Genomic DNA, 25,030 nt, shown 5'->3' with positions numbered 1-25,030 from the left:
AACAGTTAAAGATTTCATGTAGAGTTCCAGCCTCTTTTTGGAGTGGGAGTAGGATGGGAAAAGACAGAAAGCCTGAACCTCACCCAAACACCATGAAGCTACAAAAAAGCAAAGAAATATTTAGAGTGACTTACGTATAAAGCTTCATGAAAATGAGCAGTGACTATGCATTGATAAAATCAAGTACTACTGAAAGAAGTTCCTAAGTGAACCTGTATATATTTTTTCTTTAACTCTCTCTCTGAATGGTGATACCTCTTTAAACATGGCATTGGTATTATTTGTAAACAGTCCTTCGTTCAAATAGAATTCTATCAATTCCGCTAACGTGGAAAAACATGTGAATCTACTTTTCTAATTAACCATACCCAAGTCTGTCAGTCTATGAAGACATAATCTGAAGTCCACTTGCCCAAATCGCAGGCAGAACACCAAACAAGGAGAAATAACTTCAGAAATCTACTCCATTATCCAAAAGGTGACAAATGACAACTAAACTTCCAGGATGCTCATTGCATCACCACTCCTCTACAGCTGGTTCCATGGAAGCATGGAGTGTCCACCAACATACCTGCTACCACCCACAAGGCCGCATCCTCCTACCCACCCAGCATGGTAGAGACACAGGGATTGTGACATAAGCAAATACCCTCAGACTGATATATGTAAATGCCTGCCTACGAGCTTCCTGGTAGGGACACCAGCTGTGAAGGCCTCATAACAGCCAACTTCTTGCAACTCTCAAGCTGACGGCCTCACGAAGGGGAGGAAGGACTCCTCCACTGGAGAACTGATAGCAGTATTCTGGTAGAGGAGGCATCAAGAGCCCTAGGAGGCCAGCGGTAATCATGTAGGCGCTATGGAAACTGCTATGTGCGTTTGCTGTCCATGTTGTACATGGCAGAGATGTTGTCCTCAGTTATGCTCCTGTCTGTGCTGCAAGTTCATCTTCACCTCAGAGCGGAACTGCACCTGCTTCCCCTGCCCTTACAAAGATGAGCAGAACTGCCAGTTCTGCCACTGCACCTGTTCTGAGAGCCCCAACTGCCATTGGTGTTGCTGCTCTTGGGCCAATGATCCCAACTGTAAGTGCTGCTGCACAGCCAGCAGCAATGTTAGGTGCTACTACTATGAGAGTCGCTGCTGCCGCAATACCATCGTCACTTTCCACAAGGGCCACCTCAGGAGCGTCCATATCTCGTAAGTGTCAGACACTGGATGTGGGGCCACATTGGCTCATGAAAACTAGGGACCACTTGCCAGCTGTGAAGTCCACAGGGCAGGCCAGTGCGCCTCTGAGTTCATTTCTTTATCTAAAAGAAGGAGCTAAGAATTTTGTAGCAATTAACTGTATCCTAAATGGTCACTATGTATGTAGACCATGAGTTCCAAATCTAAGCGCCATTAACTATGAAAATGAGCACTTCACTCCTCTGAACCCCAACTCTCTCATCTGTACAAAATAGTAATAGCTAATAGTGCTTAAGCAACTTGCCAGGAACTTCATGCATGACCCCAGCTAACCCCTCACCCTAAGTCCACTGTTTCCATGAGGAAACTGAGCCTTTGAGAAGTAAAGTTGCCCCAGGATCACACAGCTGGAAAGATGCAGTCAGGATTGAAACCTAAAATTTGGGATCTTAACTTTAAAATGCTGTATTGCAAAATACCCCCTTCCCATGATATTGTAGATATAAGGATTAATGTACGTGCTTTGTAATCTGTATGTGATATAAAAATATAAACTGCTCTTTCTCTTCCTATGAACTCTTAATACCTGCAACATTTAATGGAAAGGTAAGAATTTGTACAGGGCACTTTTGACCCTGAGGATCATATAAATACCCCATACATCCATGAGCTCCTACTACCTTGTTTTTCCCATCCAGAAGTCATAGTACTCAGGGTCTCAATTACGCATTTGGAGTATTAACCCTCCATATTAGGTCCTACATTATCCTCACCTGCTCTACCAAACCAGTCTTTTTATGTCACAGATGAGGGGAGTCTGAAGTAGTAAGAGCACACTTCTTAGAAGGGGAAAGATGACATCACCATAAGATGACAGGATTAGAAGAGGCAGAAAAATAGAAGGCAGTTTGAAGGCTTTCAAGCCTGGAAAAGCAATTCTGTAAGCAAAGGTTCGGTGAATTCAGGGGAAAGATATTATCCATCTTGCAATTAAACATTTAGTAGATGCTTAACAAACATAACTCTCCACCCATGACCCTCTCATAGTGTTTGCATAAATAGGAAATCCAGGGATTCTCGATGCAAGTCTAGAAATCCTAAAGCATGGAAAATAGTGTCCACACTCCTCTCTTAACTACCTCATTTTCTGTGCAGCAGCAGCTGAACCTCTGAGCCCACTTCAACAGGAAAGGGATAAAATTGGTGCTTTAGGAAAATGCCTTAGGCTCAGTAGCTCCCCAACGTTATTGTGCATTGAAGTCACCTGGGGATCTTTTAAAATTACTGATACCTAATCCCCACCCCCAAAAACATTGATTTTATTGGTCTGGGGTACCACCTGAGCATCTGAATTAATTAGAATCAACCCCCGCCTTCAGGTGATACTAATGTGTAGAATGGCCTGCAGGGGGCTAGGAGGGAAGCCAGATTTGACAGGTGATGCAGCAAGAATCCAGGTGCAAGAACAGGCCTGATTTTGGGAGAGAGGGGGCTGTGCAGAGGAGCAGAGACAGGATATCTCAGCAAGAAGATAAAAGCGCTGGGCTTGATGACTGTTTTGAAATGGAACCATGGCCACTGAATGCCCCATCTGAGCCTAAGGCTTTTGGAGGATGGGCAGGGATGCTACCACAAGTGTTAGGAGGTGCTTTTCTTCAATCTAGCCTCTCTCCTGGCTTCTGACCCTCTGCCTCCCCTGTTTCTCATCACCACTTTCTGTTCAGCACCTTGCTTGTCCTGCCTCACTCTGGTCTCATTCATCCCTCTCCATCTTAGTCTTTTTCTCACTTCCTTTTTCACCTCTAACACAGCTACCTAGGCCATTAATACCTGTCTCTTAGCCCTGAGACCTCTTTCTCGTCCTCCAACACCTCCCTCCCCCCTTCTTCTTTCTTTTTTGTGAAAATGCTAGCTCATGAGCTTCCTAGTAGAGATACCTGCTGTGAAGGCCTCATAACAGTCTCTCTTTATATTATACCTCCAGTCCTTACTTTTTTAGCAAACTAAAGTCCATCTGGGCACTACATGGACAATTGACCTGTACCTCCTGGTGATCCCTTAAGGACCCATGCAGGAATCTGGGAAAGCAGAGAGGAAATAGAGCTGAGAACATCGAGGCCAGCATGTCTGGAGTTCCCAGATCCCTAAGGGACAAATTTTCCAGGTGCCTTAATCCACACAGGAAGCATTCTCTGTCACCACAGGGCCACTCCATTCCAATATACTTGGGAAGCACCTGTGACTGTCTGGACTCAGACATAGGGAGTGGGGAAGACAGGGACACATAAGGAATGCAAGAAGACAAAAGTAGAAAGAAACACAGCCACAATGTCAAGATTAGTATCCAAATACTATTATGCAAACAGAGGAGATAGCAATAGCGGCAAATTGTGTGCCTATTTACACCTCCATTCCCACAGCTAATTCATTTATTTTTATACATTGCATTTGCTGATTGTAAGTTCTTAGGCACTTGAATTTTACAAGTATGCTTTTACTCCATAGTTCTTACGATTAAATATATGAAATCAGCCTCAGGCATTAGACAAATGGAGAGCTTTAACACACACAAATGAAACAGTAGAAGCACATACTTTTCACAGACTTGGCCACTATTTTCCTTTACTGTGATTTCTCTCTACTGCAGACATTAGCTGGCTAGTAGCAAAGGGATGTAATTATAGTGGCCACATTTACTGAATGCTTACTATGTACCAGCAGTTAAGCACTTACATGGATTATCTCATTTAGACTTTATAAAAACCTCACAAAGCAAGTAGTACTGTGAGCTTTGATTTATAGTTAAGAAAACTGAACATGAGAGAGGTTTAAAAAAACATCTCAGAAGGTACAACTGTAAAGTGGTGCATTTTTATCACACACGCTCTGCCTCTAAAGCCCAGATCCATTACCATTACCTATTGGTCTGGTTGGCAGACCACACAGGTTCTAGGCTTGGCTCAGGTACAGACTTGCTCTGTGTTCCATCTATGTACAATAAATAATGTCAATGTCCTCCAGGAAAAAAAAAAAAGCCCTAAGAACACACCTGTAGTTGGACAAGATTGTATTTATTGACTCATTGCAACAAGTGAGAATATAAAGCATGGGAAAGTGTAAAGTACCTTGAAAAGTTATTACAGGATTTGAGCTCATGTTAGGTGAGGACATGGGAGTAAATCTATTGAATATTTTAATAAATCTTATCTAGAAGGTGGGAAGAACAGAGTGACCCGAAAGCTGCTGAAAAAAAAAGAAAAACAAAAAACACCGGTTTTTTGGTTTAAAAAAAAAAAAAAATCAACCAGGATAGGGGGATGTTGGGTCATTTTTGTGATTTAGACAACGTTCTTGTCTGAGTCCAAACATTATAAAGTGGCCTTGTTTCTGCTTTGATCCAAAGTCACAGAGTGGCCTTGTCTGATACTGTGTTCTTTGATATTACCGATGTCCAACGGAACACCAAGGCCTAGCTGACAACGCCTGACCAGTCTCTGCGGCTTTTCCCTTGCTTAATAACAGCAAACAGTTGCAGCACACTAGCTGTGTACCATGGACTGCTCTTAGTCCGTACAAGCGCTAAACTCAATTTTAATCTTCTCAAGAAACTCTGACATGGGTACTAATTTTATAACAAGGAAACAGGCCGAGAGGTTAACTGGCTTACCTGAGGTCACCCCGCTGAAAAATGGTGGAGACAGGTTGAGAACGCAGGCACCTTGGCACTCAGCTCAGGCTCCTCACCACCACCCTAGACTCCCCCTCAGGAACCAAGAGTTCTTTCAGAGGTAGAGAGGCAGAGCAAGCTCTTGAGCCTTCCTCCTGAAACCCTGCCTTTGCTTCTCCTTTCAGCTCCAAGACTGCCCTGCGCATTGGGAGCAGCGATACCCAGTTGGATGAAGTGAAATCAGTACCAGCCAAGAGCCACCTGGTGAACCACCTCAATTGCCCCATGTGCAGCCGGCTGCGCCTGCACTCATTCATGCTGCCCTGCAACCACAGCCTGTGTGAGAAGTGCCTGCGGCAGCTGCAGAAGCACGCCGAGGTCACCGAGAATTTCTTCATCCTCATCTGTCCAGTGTGCGACCGCTCGCACTGCATGCCCTACAGCAACAAGATGCAGCTGCCGGAGAACTACCTGCGCGGGCGCCTCACCAAGCGCTACATGCAGCAGCACGGCTACCTCAAGTGGCGCTTTGACCGCTCCTCCGGGCCCATACTCTGCCAGGTCTGCCGCAACAGGCGCATAGCGTACAAGCGCTGCATCACCTGCCGCCTCAACCTGTGCAACGACTGCCTCAAGGCCTTCCACTCAGATGTGGCCATGCAAGACCACGTCTTTGTGGACACCAGCGCCGAGGAACAGGACGAGAAGATCTGCATCCACCACCCATCCAGCCGCATCATCGAGTACTGCCGCAATGACCACGAATTGCTCTGCACCTTCTGCAAGTTCTCTTTCCACAATGGCCACGACACCATCAGCCTCATCGACGCCTGCTCCGAGAGGGCCGCCTCACTCTTCAGCGCCATCGCCAAGTTCAAAGCAGGTCCTCCCCTTCTCCACTCCTTCAGCCTAACTTCTAGTTCAGGAACACATGGGGAAGATGGCGTGGGGCAATCTGTTAAGTGAGTGCCTTAACAGATTCCACCTAGTGGAGCAATCAAGGCACCAGGAAACACTGTGCTATCCTGCAAGTCACTATCCCGGTGTCCGCTCCTGGTAACCACTACCAGTCACTTAACTTCTCCCTGCCTTGCTTTTCTCACCTATGAAATAGCGGAATAGTAGTGACCCCCTCACTGGATTGCCGTGAGGATTAAGTGAGTTACTCTATGTAAAGAATGCAAAAAGTCATATGACAAGTGCATAAAGATTCTATAATCTTGATTATAATCTGCATGTCCTTAGGTCTCATTTTCTCCTTTGGAAAATGAAGACTTTGATCCTATAGTATACTGACGTTCTGTGACGTTCTAAGGTGTTCTGTCACTGTTGGATCGCTTTGGTTTTCCTAAATGTGCGGGGGGAAAGAATTAAGTCAGTGCTGAGAATCATCTCAATGTTAAATTTCCCTCCATGAATTTTTTCCAAAACTTGCAGATGCCAAAGTAAATAAACTGGCAGCAAACATATAACAACAGAGACAACTCATAACTAGCCAATGGTATTCTAGTCAACAGCTTGTTTTTCCTCTGCATTCTTGCTCGTGGTGATTTGGTTGTTTTATATTGTTACATATAATATTGCTTTAAGTGAAATAATATTTCAGTGATGGTTTCAGTGATGGAACCAAGCGTAATAATATTTCACAGGATTCAGCAAAGAGCCCATAATTTCTTGTTTCAGTGACAAAACCATGTATAATCATATTTCACAGGATTCAACAAAGAACCCCATAATTTCTGGGTATGTCTCCACCTGGTCAGACATTAGAATCCAAAAGATTCCTTTAGTGCCCTTTACCCTCGGGAATAGTTCCTTGTATAAAGGCCAACTTTACTCAGGCCTGTGAAGCACATTTTGTCTAATCTCAATAGTGCTACAGTACAGGCATTAAAATGTCCTCCATGGATAAGCCAACTGTGGTTCAAAAAAATAATTAGGACAGGCAGCTAATAAGTGGCAGATGCAGTCTATTTGACTCCAGTGTCCACCATTAATTCCACAACATTTATTTGACAATCTACTCTGTGCTAAGCAGTGACCAGAATCTGAAGATGAAGAGATTGAAGGGGAGGAAGGGGGAACCACCGCCACCATCCATGGTCTGTTTCATTAAGGAGTGGCCTGCAGTCAGTTACCAAAGTGCACCAGATCAAGCCAGGCCTTTCCCATTGTCAGATCTGTTAGTCTCCAACATTCAGATAAGCCTATACATTGGGAGGGAGGCAGCTTTTCCTTGAGCTGCACAGAAAGGTCCCATTGGATATAAAGGTGGGTCCAAAACAGGCTTTGCTAATGACCACATCACCCCTGACCTCTCAGCAGCTTCAGGAATACCTCGATTTTTTTAAATTGCCACATACCTGGAAACATTGCTTGTCAATTGACATTTATTTAATTCTGGAACCACCATCAGGGAAGACTTCATATTAAAGGAACCCTGCAGGAGCCACATATTATCAAGAAAATGGTAGAACTGTTGGTTCCAAAAGGGTTTTCTGAAGGTGGGACTCACTGCTTCCCTAGGCCAGGGCTTGTCTGAATTCTTTGGCCAAGCATGGCAAAGGTGCTGCTCTCTAGAGCCTACTGTGCCTTCCATCCCTCTGTAGGGAATCTTGTCCTTAATACATGTGAAACTTACGATAGTTTTCTGAGTCCAGGGCACCTAAAAGTCAGACAACAAAGCTCAATTCAAGATGGGGGGAAAATGCCTGTCCAAATTCCAAGGAACCCAGCAGTTGGAAAGGGAAAAAGGGATAATAGGTAAATTAGATATTAGCTATTAAGTAAATAATTTAACCTTTCATCCTTGACGAAGAAAGGAACAGACACACAACATTTTTTTAACCAGGGTTCAAACTTGTTCGTGAGCACTTGATTCACTTTTCTGGGAGGTACCATAAATTGGCATTCTAAACAGATCTCCGGGTTATTCAAAAGCAAGTGATCTGGGAATACACACTGAGAAACTTGGGGACCTAGAGAGAAGAACCATTTTAGAAGCTTTACTAAAAACTGATGCCCCTGTCCCATCCACACAGAGGTGCAGGCTCAGCAAGACGGACTTTTAAAAAACTCCTCATGTGATTCTATGGTGCAGGCAAGGTTGAGAACCACTGGAATAAAGGGAGCTCAAAAGTTTAGGTCCCTGCCACTCAAAGTGTGGTTCGAGGACCAGTAGCACTGGCATCACCTGAGAGCTTGTTAGCAATGCAGAATCTCAGGACCCACCCCAGGCCTAGTGTACCAGAATCTGCATCTTTAACATGATCCCAGGAGATTCTCTGGGTTAGATTCTAAACCTCACTGCACACTGCCTCGCCTGGCTTCCTGAGCCCCAATACAGGCCCGTTGATTCAGAATCTTAGCAGGTGAGTCCAAGGGAAGAGGTTTTTTTAACACTCTCTCAGGTTAATCTGGTACTCACAGAGGGCTGAGAGCCACAGCTGAAGCAATTAAGAACTTAGTTTGGAGCTAGGCAAATAGAATTAGGGACACAGCCTAGTTTCTCCCATTTACCTGATGTGTAACACTGTGCAGTCACTTCACTTCCCTGGGCCTCAAGCTTTTTCATCTATAAGTGGAAACAATATCTTCCTTGTAAGAAGATATATGTGATATATAATAACATATGGATCTGGTCCATAAAAAGTGTTTAATAAATAGCAACTAGTTTTTAAGTGTATTACCTAAAAAGAGAGCTTGATTTGACTTCGTTTAAAATCAGCTCTTGCAGAGCTTTCAGATTTGTAGAAGTTTGGGATGGGACATTTCTGGCTTCCTCTGTCTTTTTTCTCCTCCTGGAGATGCCTTTTTCCCCTCATCTAAGAAATTTTTATCCTGCTTCTCAGGACTTTGCCCTACATAAGCCTAATTAATCCCTAATACAGCAAGAAATTTCCTATCCAAGTATCTTTAACAGTAGGTAAATATTGAATAGTCAAAGAAAATAATGCACAAAGTAGAATTCTGGCTGCCATAGTCACAGTGCATTGGGGAGGGCAAGAAGCACTTCTCAGCACTGAAATCGCACCCTAGTAGTTTCCCTTTCAGTCTCACCTGCATCACCTCATCTTTTCTGAGCCACTGTGAGAAAGGAGATGGCAAGAAAACAGTGGGGCTTCAGGGAGTTAGCTAGAGAGTGACACTGCTGGCATTCACCAATGAGATGTTAGAAGACAGGAAAGAATGGCTTTTACTCAACAAATACATTTGCTCACCTCTACACACCATAGTCATAGTGGTAATGTGGTCCCTGTTCACATGATCTGACAGAACTCTAGGGTTTCCCATACTCAAGTGCACACCCTTGTTACAATGACCACCACTCACAGAAGTCCAGCTTCCTGTGAACCCAGGATAGTGTTATGAACCAAGTGCAAAAATAGCTAGCCATCCCCACTCCTGAGTAAAATTTGGTGAGGATTATTGCCCATCAATTCACTGAAGAGTTTACCTTCATGAGAAGCATCTTATCTGTAGAAGATTGACATTCTTCTAACGGCCACAGAAGGCTGATATTCTTCAAATTGCTCCTTAATGCCTCAAATCCTCTAAAGCTAACAAAGGTATTCATTTCACCTTTCACATAAAGCTCATTTCACAGACAGAGATGTGCCACATGCTCGCCCTGCTATAGCATCCTTCAATTATAGTATCTTTGGATTTATTCATAACTTGAGCACAGATGCCCTCTCATAATCACATCCATATCCTTAGTGCCTAAAAGATACATGGCATGTAACAGGACTCCAGTAAATGTTTGTTGAATGACTGAGTGAACTTAAAATCCAAATACCATATGATGGGCACAAGATAAATTGGTTTTCCTTGAAGTGTGACAGCAGACTCTTTTTTGGAAGCAGTGGGGGAAAGGCAAAGAGAAGTGACATAGCTGAACCACAAGAGAAACAAAGGGGGGAAAGGGCATGTAAGAGAGCCACCTCAGTGAAGGGAAGCTTTGCTGATTTCCCACTGTTGTATAGGGCTGGAGGCTTAGCGAATGATGCAAGACAACCTTTAGAAGTAGTCAGCAGAAACTTAGTTCTTCCTCTTACCATTGCAAAAGCTTAGGTTTCTGACAGGGAAAAGCAGGCACCAGTCACTTTGTGACTTCACCTCTTCTCAAGTCCAACTTGCAGACAATTGAAATCTGGTAAAAACCAATATCAAGGGTGGGCTTGAACTTCCAGTCTCAGACCCAAGGCCATAGGGATTACTGTTACAAGATAGAAATATCCCAGGGAAGGATCAGAGGGAGAAGAAGGGGAAGGTGTACTAAGGAGGCCAGATTCATTTCATAAACCTATTCTAGCCTGTTTCAGCCCAACTACAAGTGCCTTCCCTCCCTCTTCATTCACCTCCTTGGAGCCCAGGGTAATTTGTTCTAGCTTGCTACTGGCTTTGACACCTGGGGAGATGAAAATTTTAAAAGTAACTAACTTGGCATTTTTGCAGTCCGATATGAAATTGATAATGACCTAATGGAATTCAACATCTTAAAAAACAGCTTTAAAGCTGACAAGGAGGCAAAGCGAAAAGAGATCAGAAATGGCTTTCTCAAGTTGCACAGCATTCTTCAGGAGAAAGAGAAGATCATCATGGAGCAGATAGAGAATCTAGAAGTGTCCAGGCAGAAGGAAATTGAAAAATATGTGTATGTTACAACCATGAAAGTGAACGAGATGGATGGTCTGATTGCCTACTCCAAGGAAGCCCTGAAGGAGACTGGCCAGGTGGCATTCCTACAGTCGGCCAAGATCCTGGTGGACCAGATTGAGGATGGCATCCAGACCACCTACAGGCCTGACCCACAGCTCCGGCTACACTCAATAAACTGCATGCCCTTGGACTTTGTTGAGCTTTCCAGTGCCATCCATGAGCTCTTCCCCACAGGGCCCAAGAAGGTATGCTCCTCAGGGGACTCACTGCCCTCCCCCTACCCCGTGCATTCAGAAACAATGATTGCCAGGAAGGTCACTTTCAGCACCCACAGCCTCGGCAATCAGCAGATATACCAGCGAAGCTCCTCCGTCTTATCCTTCAGCAACACTGAGGAGAAGGCCAAGGTGGGTCTGGAGGCCTGTGGGAGAGCCCAGTCAGCCACCCCCGCCAAACCCACAGATGGCCTCTACACCTACTGGTGTGCTGGAGCAGACAGCCAGTCTGTACAGAACAGCAGCAGCTTCCACAACTGGTACTCATTCAACGATGGCTCTGTGAAGACCCCGGGCCCAATTGTTATCTACCAGACTCTGGTGTACCCAAGAGCTGCCAAGGTAAGAAAAGTTCTGGGCCCAGTGGGGAAGGTGGGAGGGTTTGGGGTACAGAGTAGAAGTGAGTAGTCAGGAAAAGTTGCACTTATCTCTTTAACCTCTAGGATCTGGTCACTCAAATCTGCTCCTCTAGACTCTTTGTGGTCATCCCATTCAAAAGGGATAAGTTCCGGGAATCTTAAGTAACCCAAGATTAGCTTAAACCAAACAGTCAATATATTTAACTTATAGTCGTAAATATATCTGAAAGCCCTACCTCCACTGCAAAGGCAACTTCTCAACTGAAAGAGAACCCAATTTGGGAACCAAAGTAATTTGAAGACATTACTTGGCCGTGTAATGTTTCCCAAAGGAAAGCCTGTAATAGAGACAGCACAGAAATTGGAGTTACAAATGCAGGCTCCATTACCTACCAGCTGTTTCCTCTAAATTGCTACCTTTCCTAAAGCATATATCCAGACTCTCTATGATTTGGAAAAATTGGGAGGATCATCCCCGATGAAATTTCAACTCTTCTGAGATTCAACCCGCCTTGAAGGCAGAGAGTGAAGAGTGGGGTCTCTCACAGATCTATATAAGCGCCATTGCCTGGCTTCAAGGGACATGACTTCCCTTTGACCCTCTTGACCTAATATGAACATGAACAAATGACCTTTTCTTTAACATACCTTTCAAATCTAGTTGAACCCACATTGAATTGTTTGTAGAACACTTTATTAAGGTTTATGGAGGAAAAAAATTAACATGCAATGAAATACTCTATTTGAGTGCCTCTTTCCTCCTCTTGGATTTTTTTCTAGAGTCAGCCCATGTCCTGCTCCCATGTGGCAGAGTTCATCTTTTGTCTCTCATAATCTGAGAACACTCCCAAAGACTTTTAGATCCTTGAGTTCTAAACTAGCAGTTCTCAAACATCGATGTGCACCTGGGGATCTTGTTAAAATGCAGATTCTATTTTAATAGGTTTCAATGGGGCCTGAGATTCAGGTTCTCACAAACTTCCAGGTGCTGCCAATACTGCTGTCCGCAGCCCACACTTTATTATTAAGGATCTAAAAAATGAAGGCCAGACACAGACCAAGCTCTACTTTTCCATTCTCCTGACACATCATAATCTATGTTTTGTTGTCTATAACTGACACAAAGAACAACCCATACTTTGCAAGATAGAACATTCCATGGGCTATTGACATAATGAAGTGTTTCTGCCCTTCACATAAGCAATGTCCATAACTGAGCGGCTGAACTACATTTCCAAATGATACTAGATCAGCAAGGCCTATAGTGTATGCTTATTACCTCAGGGATAGCACAGGGTCTCATCTCCTGACCAACTCAGACCTCTTGAGAAGTTGGCAGGCTCTTGCTATGGAGCCAGAGGATTGGTAGTATCTGCTCTATACCTGAGCATGGAAAACAGTCACCCCATGCCACCTATTAGTCACCTCTGATGAGCTCAAAAAAGGGACCTATGCAAAACAACTCAGTCAAGTCATTTGCTGTCAAAAGAGGACACCTAAACCTATTTCCAGACAGTGATATTTGATTTTAAAATATCATTGATTCATATTTTAGGATAATGGAATGGACTTCATACAGGAATCATAGTGCTTAGCAATGCAGAAGATTAAGTCTATGTTAACATCACTCTCAAATCTTTGGGATTTTAGCATGGAAAATATTCTAAAACTTAAAGTTGTAACTTTTCAATATGTACTGTTAATATCCTAGAGATTTTTTAAACTCAATTTTAGTTCTAGGAATCTCTTCCAAGAAAATTCTTAAAAATTCAGACAAATATTTATGCCCAACAGTATTTATTACAGCATTTATTTATTAGAGTATAAAATTAGAAACAACCTAAATGTTCAACCATAGAAGGATTAAATTATTTTGGGAGAAATTTTAAAGATGGTAGTTTACTGAATTTTTAATGATTTAGGAAAACATACAACATAAGCAAAAGAAAATAGAAATCAAAGCAACATAATCCAAGTTATATATATATATGTTTGTGTGTGTGTGTGTTCTGAAATTGCAAAGAAATAATAATGAATTAACTGAATTGTGAGATTATGGGTGATGTTTATTTTCTTCCCCTCTATTTTTCAGTATTTTTCAAGCAGGAGGACAATTGTCACCTCCACGTTGGCTGACAGTAACAGTCACAAACCTTCTGTTTGTGAAACTCATTACAAGCATCATGCCAGGCCTCATCACACAGCCTTTCAAGACTTGTGCATGGCCTAATTAAAAGTCTTCGGCAGCTACAGGGGATGGGATCAGCTTAAACTCACCCCACAGACAGTCAACCTCACAAATCTTTAATGGAAAGAAAACTGAATGATGTATACTAGTACCACACCAGTATGTTCATTTCTTCCATAGGTTTACTGGACATGTCCAACAGAAGACGTGGACTCTTTTGAGATGGAATTCTATGAAGTCATTACTTCCCCTCCTAACAACGTACAAATGGAGCTCTGCGGACAAATTCGGGACATAATGCAGCAGAATCTGGAGCTGCACAACCTGACCCCCAACACAGAATACGTGTTTAAAGTTAGAGCCATCAATGATAATGGTCCTGGGCAATGGAGTGATATCTGCAAGGTACTGTGTACATTATTTCTCAGAATTTTTTTTCTATGATAGGTTCTGGGTGAGACCCTGTTAAGATGATCATGAGATTTTAGAACTCACCATGGGACTCTTCCTCTAAGCACAGAACATTTGTTAACTTGAGGCCAAAGAGAGGGCTGCTGGCCTCAACCAGACTTCGCAGATGAAGCCTGAGAATTGTTCTATTTGATTCAAAAACATTTGTTCTAGGCATTGTGTAGAGATGTAGAGATTCAGAGGAAAATAAACATAACCCCTGCCCTCAAGGTGCTCAGGGTCCATAAAAAAATAAGTGTTGTGTGAGAAGGATATGAAATGATTGTGGTATGGGAAAGATAAAAATGAGGTGCTATTCTCAGGCAAGGATGGGGTGCCAGATTTAACAAATAAAAATATAGGATGCCCACTTAAATTTGAATTTCTGGTACACAATAATTTTTATAAAATATGTCCAGTGCAATATTTAGGACCTATTTATACTAAAAACAATTGTTCATCTGAAAGTTGAGAAACTGCCACTAAGCAGGTCAGTGTGGGTTCCAAAAAAGAAAAGACAAAATTATTCCTATCTTCTTTGTGATCCAAGACTGATTCTTCTTTATATCTCCAGGGAATATACATTCATGAGTATAATTTTACTGATATTAAAAGGAGAAAGAGAATAAAAATACCAAGACTGCCCAGAGCTGCTCTCTTACCATATAACCATAAGGATGTTCTTTGGAATCAGGGTCGATTATGTCTTAATCAGGAATTCTTTAGAAGCAAAAAAAAAAAAAAAAAAAAGAAAATCCATTCATTTCAGCTTTTGAAAAGATAAATTTATGACAAAGATAGAGACCACTCCTAGGATATGCATCTGATCTGATACCCAAGGGAACTAGAGAGTTGTCAGTTTCTCTCCCTCTCTCTCTCTTCTCTTCGTCTCTCCCTGCTTTCTTCTCTCTCTCACTCTCTCATTCTCTTTGCTTCTCTCTGGATCTGCACCATTTTTGGCTAGCCCTTAGTTTCTGCTCCCTAAAATTCAGCTTGTATATGGTTTTGAATTGTCATGGCCCAACCTCTGTGTGACCTTAAAGCTCCAGTGCCCAACAGCCTCTGACCAACCATACTGTCTTTGTTTCCTTAGTCAAATGTTCGAGGAAAAGAATCCAGCTGGTTGCTACCTCTAGTAATAAAGGCAAAGCAGGAGTAAGGGTGGTCAGCATACCAATAGCAAATCTCCTAGGGTGGGACTACTCATCCTGGTTGACAGCCCCCGGGGGGGCATGCTCTGCCTTATAGAGTCCAGCACCCATGGACACACACACACACACAGAGAGAGAGAGAGAGAGAAAGAGACAGGATAAACCTGGCACAGGAAGGGCGTGGGATGGGGAAGTCTGCTAGTCACTCCTCCTGCCAGCCTCCAGCCAATTACACTGCTGCTCAGTTGCCCCAAAGTCCTTCTCATTCTTGATACCCTTCTCTTCAGAGCATGGAATGGGAATGCCCATGGCTGCCCCACATCCACATGTCTTCTTGACTATGGATTTTTCCTTCCTTCTAATCCCATCTGCCTTCTCAGTTTTTAGGAATTCCTCAAAATTGTCTTGCCCATGAAGGGCACTCAGTGCTGTTGCTAAATACATATATATATAATTTTCAGATGCCAGGGAAGGAACAGGCAGAGATACCAAAGTATGTCATCAGTCACCACCTCAGTCCCTCTTGGCTTTTCTTAGGTAGAGGTTTCTGTCGCCCTCTGAAACTATGGACTCCTTGAGAACAAAATTCACATCTAATTCATGGTTCTTTCTCCCACAGTGCTTACCACAGCACTTTGCATATAGCAGGTTCTTAATGGTTATTGAATGAGTATATGAGTGAAAATGTGACCAAATAAATGAACATATAAAGAATGTCTAAATTAAAGAGTGAAGAAATAAATTGATAAATAAAATTAATAATTACAAAGTACCATAAGATGCCTGAAAGCTGTTAAGTGTTTTATACAATCAGTCAAGAAATAGCATTCCCCTTGAAATTGTGTTTATGTGATTAATTTGCCCTCCCTGTAACAGAAGGAAATGCATTCCAGTCCCTTTCTTTTTTACACAATATCTAAATGAGCAGAGCCCTAATTAATGAGGTTTTCTGAAAGCTTCATTTTTATCTGACTTGAGGAGCTGCAATATAGATTTTTCCTTCAGAAGCAATTCTTCCTCCCTTCTTTGTGATTATATTAGCATTCCAGAGGAAAGACTGGTTTCTTTAACATTTGTCATGATTTGCATAAGTAAAGCCTTCAATACCAAATGAAAATAAGATGTGTGTTTGAATGACATTTATAAAGTTTCATAAAAGTAATGACTTCATTTCTTTCCTATAAAATCAAAATTTTTTCCTTGGCATCAGTTCTATGCAGGTATTCCTGAAAGGTTTCACTTAAAATGTTGTAATGAGGCAGCAGAATCATTTCTTTTTCAAAATGTAATATTTCTATCACATGTATTTTTGTTTTAAAAAGTGAAATAACACCTTTTATGTTTTATTTGCATAATCTAGGACTTGGTTTTTAAGAGATGTATTTGGTGTATAATACATGCAGCAAGAAAATTAACTTTAATCATTTTGAAAGCTCCCTTTTGAAAGTCATCTTTATGTCAGATGGGGTATATTCACTATCACTAATCATCCCAACCACTGGGAAAGGAGGGAGTGATTGCTTCCATTTTACAGATAAGAACAATGAGGCTGTAAGAAGCAAAGTGGCCTCATGGAAGGAAGCAAAGTGTCAGGCCTCATGGAAGGACGAGGTGAGTGGACACCTTGGTGCACATCCAAGCCCACAGCGCTTTCTTCCCCCATACCACAATCAGATGGAACTAAGTCTGGAAGAGGGTAGGCTCAGCCCTGGGGACATAGTACTTTACTCTGGGAGAATGATGTCAAAGCCAGCAGCAGGGAGGGCTGAACTTTTATTTTTTGAAAGTCAACATTATGCATTGAAAAGAGCATTGTATTTGGTCTTGTGTGCCTGGATTCAAGTCCCAACTCCACTAGCTGCAAGTCCATGAGGATAGGTGTTGGTCTTACACACCCTTCTGTGCCCATTGTCCCTAACTGAAAGCTTCTAACATCAAAGAGCCTAACTAGTATTTTTGAAGGGTAGAGAAATGTGTTTTTAGGTAAGTCATGTACGTGTTGACCTCAGTTTCTTCTCCTGCTCTTCCTCTGGTCCTCAATATATCTGTTGACCATCATTCCCATTTCTGAAAACAGTCTCCTTAGTTTGACTCACTGTCACCCTCTGACTTTATATCTCAGCTGACTTCCATGAAAGCTTCCCACAACAAATCTAACTGCTCATCTGTGTATTAGTTTCCTATTGTTGTTGTAACAAATTAGTAGTTTAAATAATACAAATTATTTATTTCCTTACAATTCTGAAGAAGTCCAAATGCATTTCACTGGGTAAAATGTGTGTCCGCCGTATTGTGTTCCTTCTGGAGGACTTGAGAGAGAATACATTTCCTTGCTTTTTCCAGTTTCTAGAAGCCACCCGCATTCCTTGGCTCATGCCCCTTCCTGAATCTTCAAAGCCAGCAATATTGGGCTGGGAGTCCTCACACTAGCATCTCTCTGGTTCTCTTCCACTTCCATCTTCTACCTTGAAGGTCCCTTGTGATTGCATTGAGCCCACTTGATAATTCAGGCTAGTCTCCCTACCTGAAGACCAGCTGGGCCAGGTGCAGTGGCTCACACTTGTAATCCTAGCATTTTGGGAGGCCGAGGGAGGAGAATCTCTTGAAGCCAGGAGTTTGAGACCAGACTGGGCAACATGACAAAATCCTGTCTCTACTAAAAATAAAAAAAAGTCAGCCGGGTGTGGTGGTGTGTGCCTGTCATCCCAGCTACTCGGGAGATTGAGGCACAAGACTCGCTTAAGTCTGGGAGGCAGAGGTTGCAGTGGGCCAAGATCATACCACTGCACTCCAGCCTGGGTGACAGAGTGAGACTCCAAGTAAAAAAGTTAAAAAGACCAGTTGACTAGCAACCTTAATTCCTCTTTGCTCTGTGTGTAACATAACATATTCAAAGATTCTGGGATTGGGACATGGACATCTCTGGGGTCCATTATTCTGTCTACCACAGTGTGTAAAGTGGATGTCCTTGGTGTCTGATGTAGCTCAGGAAGTAGTCCTGCCAGCTGCCCTGAATCTCTGCAGTGCTGCTGTCTTCCTACTAAGCCTGTGCTCCTGCTGAAACCCCAGCCACACAGCAGGACTGCCTGTCCATCATGCAATTCCCTTCCTGATTTTTCCTCTTCCTGCTGCAGACTCTCAGGCTGAGCTACACACCTTCAAAGATTAGGGTTGGAGGTCATTCAATCTGAATGACCACCAATATTTCACACTCAGAATAACTACCCCAAGCCTACCCGCACAGCCACCCACACACTCATAGTGGCTCTGTGCCCTAAAATGAAACCAAGATGGTTTGCATTCTTTATCTCCTTAGAATTTATTCTTTTCCAAAGAGCTCCTGACCTTTCATGTAAGTAGAACCCTGTTGGTCCTTCCTTTACTTGCCCTGCAGATAGGCTTCAATCCTGGAACAAGTATAATTTAGGATCATGCTGGAGCTGATTTCTTTTTAACCTCATATACAGAGGTCTGAATTAATTATACACCTCAGTTATGGTCCATCATTAGCACTGATCTATACAAAGACCTATTCTTATTTATATATTCCCTTTTGTGACATTCATTCTGTTTTATGTGTTCTTCCATGATTTGCATTGTTGTTTTCAATGTGTCATTAATTTACACAATTAGCATTGTGTTACATATCTTACTTTGTCTCTTACCTGTTCTTCTTAAATGTTGTGTTTTTATGTTCCATCCATGTTGTTATGGGCATTTTGTCTTTTATTCCTTATAACACGTGATCTTTCCGAATGTGCATTTGTTCACCGCATGTTACCTCTCTATTTCAGGCAGGATGGACACCCAGGTGACCTCCAATAATGCTGTAGTAAACAGCCTTATATATGACACCTTATGGACACGATAGGGGTGTAAGTGTTCTCTGAGTTATTGATCATTTGCTAAGGCTTCCATAAGAAAATGCCACAGACTGGGTGGCTTAAACAAAAATCAGTTTTTGCACAGTTCTCGAGGCTGGAAGTCCAAGATCAAAATGTTGGCAGGGTTGGTTTCTCCTGAGACCTCTCTCCTTGGTTCACAGATGGTCACCTTCTCACTGTGTTCTCACATAGTCCTTCCTCTGTGCACATGCATTGTGATATCTCTCTGTGTTTAAATTTCCTTTTCTTATAAAGACAACAGTTAGGTTGGATTAGGGTCCACTTTAATGGCCTCATTTTAATTAAATCACCTCTTTAAAGGCCCTATCTCCAAATACAGTCACACTCTAAGTACTGGGGGTTAAGGCTTCAACATATAAATTTGGGGTCAGGTGCAATTCACCCCATATTAGATACATATTATGAGTGAAATTTCTAGGCCATTGACATGTGGATACTTAATTTGACCACATCCATGTACACTTCCATAAGGAGTAGATTAGAGCTACTATACCCTAGGCCCCACCTACATTTAGCAAGATCCAACTTTCTATTATTTTGCTAGCCCAATAGGTATAAAATGATATATCCTTATTATTTTAAATTTCATTTTATATTTTTGTTAGTTTTCAGGATTTTCTTTTCTGTAAAGGACCTGTTGATATCCTTTGCCCAATTTTCTATTGCATTTTTCTTTTTCTAAGCGATTTATAGGATGTCCTTATATATTCTAGGTAGTGGTTTTAGACATTGCTATTATCTTCTCTTCTGACATTTGCCTATCAGCTTTGTTCATAGTATACTTCATAAAATAGCAGAAATATTTAATTTTGATATAATCAAAATCATCAATTATTTTTTCCTTATGGCTTAACCTTTTGAAGTTTTATTTAAAAAGTCCTTTCTTAGGATTAGATCACAAAGATAACCTTCTATATATTCTTTTATTAAATTTACAGTTTCACCTTTCAAATTTAGCTATTTAATCCGTTCAGACTCTGCCTTTGTATGTATCAAATGTATGTATGTACTCTGCCTACGTAGTCCTAGGTAGGGATGTTCTTTTTCACCAAGTACTGAACCAGTTTTCCCAATACCATCTACCATGCAATGTCTATTCTTCATACTTATACAATGGCAATGCCACTTTTATATTCAGTTTCGATATATTTAGGGATATGTCTCTGAGCACTCTATTACATGCCACGGGTCTATATGCCTGCTCTTATATCAATACCATACTTCCTTTATTATTTTTGAACCTCAGCTTTCTGCCATGTCTATATGAACTGCTAAGGTAAGTATGTACATTACCCTTCTTCCTTTTTTAGAAATTATTTAGCTAGTCATAGAAATATATTTCTTCATATACATTTTGGAGTAACTTGAATTCTTAGAAAATATTCAGATAGAATTTATTCAGAAGGCATTGTGTTTCTAAATTAATTTGGAAACAAATGGTATTTTTATAATATGTTTGAACATTTACTCAAACCATAGTCTATGTTCTTTACTGGGGCGTTTAAGTTTTCCTACATAGGTACATGTATTCCTGGTTAAACTAGATTGTATTTTTTTTTTTTTTTTTTAGTGGAGACGGGGTTTCACCGTGTTAGCCAGGATGGTCTCGATCTCCTGACTTCGTGATCCGCCCGTCTCGGCCTCCCAAAGTGCTGGGATTACAGGCTTGAGCCACCGCGCCTGGCCCGGTTAAACTAGATTGTTTAGAGATCTAACATGCAGCATGAGGACTACAATTAATAATATTGTATTGATAGAAAATTTGTTAAGATTTTAGGTGCTCTTTTCACACACACACAAAAAGGTAACTATGTGAGATGATGGGCATGCTAATTTGCTTGCCTATAGTAATTATTTTACTTTGTATACATATGTCAAAACATCATGTTGTATACCATAAGTAAATAAGCCAAATAGTTTACAGACTGTTGATATTATGAATGTTATTTTATTATATTTTCTAATAGATTACCAGTTTAGAATAAAGACTATTTCTGTTTGTAGGGTCATCTTGATTCCAGCAGTCTCAAAAACTCTCTTACTATTCTGAGACCCAATCTGCTATTTCTACTTTTTTTCCAGGCATATGATCCTATCTGCTATAAAGAATGATGGTTTTATCTGTTTACTTACAATTCTTGCAACTCTATTTCTTTTTCTTTCCTTATGACTTTGGCCAGAACCTTGAGTCATACATAAAATTGTGGCAGTGTTAGTAGATATCCTTGTCTTATTCCTGATATTAACGTTTCTCCATTGAGTTATTGTTATTTAGTTTGTATGGTATATCATCCTTAATAAGTTAAGGAAAATTACTTCTACTTCTAGGTTTCTGAGAAATAAGTACTTATTAAGTTTTTTGCATTATTTGAGGTAATTACATGATTTTTCTCCTTCAGGCCATTATTCATGAAGTGAATTACATTGATTGATTTTTCTGATACTAAATTCCACTTCCATTCATGGAATAAATCCTGTGTGTTCATGATGTATTACTTTTTAATACAGTTGACTTCAGTTAGCTCATATTTTATTTTGGATTATTGCATCTATAATTATAAGGGAATTAGACTCAATTTTTGCTTATATTGTTTTTATCTGGTTCTGGAATCAATATTTCACAAGCTTCATAAAAAGAACTGGGAAACTTTTGCTCTTCTATTTTCTAGAATAACTCTTTCTTAAGAGTTTGGTAGAATTCATCTGAAAAGCAATATGAGCCTGGGACATTTGGGGCAGGGAAGAGATGTCAACTATCATTTCAATTTCTTTAATATTCCAAGTTTTGTTTTTCTGTTTCTTCTGTCCTCCTTTCTACCTTATTCCCTTGTTCATAGATACACCTCAATCCTCACTGCTCCATTCACATATCACATATAGTCTTTATCTTTGAAGATTCTGACTATACTTTAAAGCAAAACCTCAATCTCCTATTTATGAGTTAATTCCTAGCCCCTCATAACACCGTTCCATCTTCCTCGTGCCCTCTGATATCTCTGTGTGTATCTTAGACATTATTTATACTACTTTTATCAGGATTATCTCTATGCATTATTTCCATTTCCACTCAGCAATGGATAATCTAATATCATGTATATAATAGGACCTTTGCCTTGCATGCAGCCCTGTTTTCTCTAAAACCAAAAATTTTGTAAAAGTAGACAACATAATGCTAATAAGGGTCTGGCTTCTTTGTTTTTACCCTTTCCCTTTATATACAAATATAGAAGGTTAAAAGTTTTGTACATAGAGGCTTGTGCCCTGTATAAACATTCCTCTTCACTATCCAAACCTCACCCCCATTCTATCTCAAGTCCTCATTCACCTCAGTAGAACCCATTGAGCCAGTGGACTGTCTCATCCCTGGGTCTCGACCTCACTCCACAAATGTTTGGGGGGAAGGAATGGGAATGCTGCCAGACCAGACTAGTGAAGAAACCCAGTATCTTCAAGGTAAGACATGGCGGGCAACATCTAAGCTAACTTGGTGAGATTTCTAGGAGGGTTCTTCTTACCCCTCGTGCCCAGTACAGTCTTTCCTTTTCAGGTAGCACTGACCATTCACTGTGATTAAAGATAGTATGAAGTGTTTCTGCTAGCATCAAAGGAAAACAATTCGCAGATTTACAAATTATAGTTCTATTCACTGTTCATCTACTTCTCTAAGAATCTTCTCTTTTCCATAACTAGTGTCGGGACCACAGAGATGAAATACTGTCATTTCCCCCACACCCCAATCAAGGTGCTCATGGTCTGGTAAGAAAATCAGACACATTAGCTGAAACTTAACAACTGATAAGAGCTGTGACAGAACCAAGTTCTAATGACTGAGGAAGGATACAGGGGATCCTCTATGGTGAAGCTCACCTGCGGTCCAGCCCCCTCACTGTCATCAGCACTCAGTCACATGAGCTACCCTAAAAGGAAGTAGGATCTGACCTATGGAATCACAATCCCAGCACACTGTAGCTGTGGGGCTTTGGGAAAGCTGCCTGGTCCTTCTGAGCCTCAGCTTCTTCGTCTATAAAGTGGTGCCAACAGCATTGGCCTCATGTGGTTGTCGTGAGGAGTTAATGAAATGATGTGTGTAGTGTCTGGCATGCAGAAGGGCCCAGGCTACTGGGAGCTGTTGTCTATTGGGTGCCATGACTCTTTGCTTCTGATTGCAGGTGGTAACACCAGATGGACATGGGAGGAACCGAGCTAAGTGGGGCCTGCTGAAGAATATCCAGTCTGCCCTCCAGAAGCACTTCTGAGGCCCTTCAGAGCAGGAAGCAACCTCAGACTCATCACAAAGTAGACATATATACACACACATATGTATGTATATTTTTCTCACCACATTCTTCAAGGAGGTTGTAGAAAAATGTTTCCGTGACCTCTCAGCTTTCCAACAGTAATCTTGTAAGAGCTAATAAAAGGAAATACCTGACATGGCTTGCTGTGTGTTCAGTGACAGCTATTCGTTATGATGGCAGTAATAAGCAAGACAGTCAGTAAGTCTGTATGTTTCCATCTGCTCAGGTCTAGTCCTAGGCTCAGAATTCTGTGGTGTTTTGTAGGAGCACCACCCAGCTTCTGGATGGTAAAAAGAGCACTGTATTTTGCAGTCAGGACCCCCTAGGTGTGCATTCTAATACAGGCCTAACTAGCTTTGAGTGTTTGGGCAAGTCGTTGATTGCCGCAGAATTCATTACCTCACCAGGTAGTCTATTTTAAGTAGCCAACATTAAAATGTTTTTCCTAATTATTGAACTTGAATTTGCCTTTTCACAACTTTCAGCCCATGGTCTGAGGTCTACTCTAAGTCATAAGGAATGAGAGCCCTCCCTCTTCTCCTTCTGGACATAGCAAAGGAAGAACGGTAGAATGCCCAGTTAGAGGATCCGCTATGGTCATTTGAAACAAGGCATGGAAGAATGACAAAATCATGTATCAGCTCCAACCTCACTGAACTGAACTTGGCCTTTCAGACAATATGAAGTCCCTAGAATTTCTTGTCATACAAGGCTCTATCTGCCAGAAATGACCCTCTACTGAACCCCACGCCATTTCTTCCCAGAAAGCACCACCTGTCTTTGAAGACTCAGCTCAACCACTTTCCCCAGTGATCCTCCAAATGAGGATGACACCTTTCTCCCCTGGGTCCCCACTAAGCACAGGGCCCTCCTGTCTCACCCCTATTCCCCATAGAGACACCCATTCCAGCCCTATGATACTTAGGAGCCCTTATTTGTCCTGAGTCTTAGAGCAGAGATGGTGTCTCATTCATCTTCTATCCTCAGTGCTTGGGACAGTGAGGCACACATTACATGTTAGTACCAGGAGGGACACACCACAGCTGAAAGGCTAACACATAGAATGACTCTCCTCTGAACATCCCCAGGTGCCAGTTTGCACATGAAGGTTTACACACAGAACTGGGACTGCCCATGAAAAGGACCAGGCAGTAACTGGTCTCCATTTCCTCTAACGCCATCCTTTTCAGGAGCTGTGCAACGGGCAAATGTGGTCAGCCCATCTAGCTTCACCAGTAAGACTTCAGCTCTGCAACCCTTTATTTTTCATCACTACCAGAAAAGGGCTATTCCACAAAGAGATCCATAGTGAGGATCTTCTGATAATGTGAGAAAATGAAGCCAAGCAGATTCCTGCTCTACCCCCCAGCAGTATTACCACAAGGCATACCCCAGGGAGCTTCATTATGATCCTATTACTGTAAATGATGGCTGGAATCCACCATCAGATTTGATATTACCATATAATCATTTCTATAAAAGGCTTCAAAATCATTATTAGCACAGAGAACGAATTAAATGACACGCCAGCAGGGATTTTACTACTAACGAACTAAAATGAAATTAAACTAAAAAAAAATAGAACTCTATGAATATTACATTGCAGTGATCACACCTACTCATGGTGCCAACAAGAACTAGGCTAGAATAAATAAACCACAGCACCCTGATCTTGTGTCTCTAGAAAACACCGAAACTTGCGTTCAGTGACCGAGACAGCTAGCTAGAGTCTTTAAGAAGCCCACTTAACCAGTAGCTGACCCATTCTACCAAATGCAATGTGGATTTCTTAATGGCACAGAAACTGCACATTGTTTGGTCCCTGAGGTTATGGTTTACATTGCTTCCCTCCTCCCAGGCCCATGTCTGAGGTGCAAACATATAT

The 25,030-nt window shown here is 41.7% G+C and overlaps 1 protein-coding gene across 1 annotated transcript; it reads left to right on the top strand.

Moving 5' to 3' along the window:
* The first annotated feature begins 693 nt into the window (after window positions 1–693).
* Window positions 694–23,279, top strand: TRIM42 (tripartite motif containing 42). Its single transcript, XM_008008914.3, has 5 exons — window positions 694–1,200; window positions 5,044–5,741; window positions 10,316–11,136; window positions 13,522–13,746; window positions 23,017–23,279. The coding sequence occupies exons 1-5, from the start codon at window positions 860–862 to the stop codon at window positions 23,101–23,103; spliced, it is 2,172 nt and encodes a 723-aa protein (XP_008007105.2). The 5' UTR covers window positions 694–859; the 3' UTR covers window positions 23,104–23,279.
* The last annotated feature ends 1,751 nt before the right edge of the window (window positions 23,280–25,030 follow it).

This window comes from Chlorocebus sabaeus, chromosome 15, assembly GCF_047675955.1.
Source record: "Chlorocebus sabaeus isolate Y175 chromosome 15, mChlSab1.0.hap1, whole genome shotgun sequence".
In the NCBI taxonomy this organism is placed as follows: domain Eukaryota; kingdom Metazoa; phylum Chordata; class Mammalia; order Primates; family Cercopithecidae; genus Chlorocebus; species Chlorocebus sabaeus.
Note: the sequence above shows the minus strand (reverse complement) of the source record. Positions and strands in the feature narration are given on the sequence as shown.

What these genes read in the sequence shown, in the direction of transcription:
- TRIM42 (XM_008008914.3), top strand. Translation starts at nt 860, where the DNA reads ATGGAAACTGCTATGTGCGTTTGCTGTCCATGTTGTACATGGCAGAGA. An exon ending in CATCGCCAAGTTCAAAGCAG is followed by an intron (nt 5,742 to 10,315) that starts GTCCTCCCCTTC and finishes GCATTTTTGCAG; the next exon opens with TCCGATATGAAATTGATAAT. An exon ending in TGTACCCAAGAGCTGCCAAG is followed by an intron (nt 11,137 to 13,521) that starts GTAAGAAAAGTT and finishes TTTCTTCCATAG; the next exon opens with GTTTACTGGACATGTCCAAC.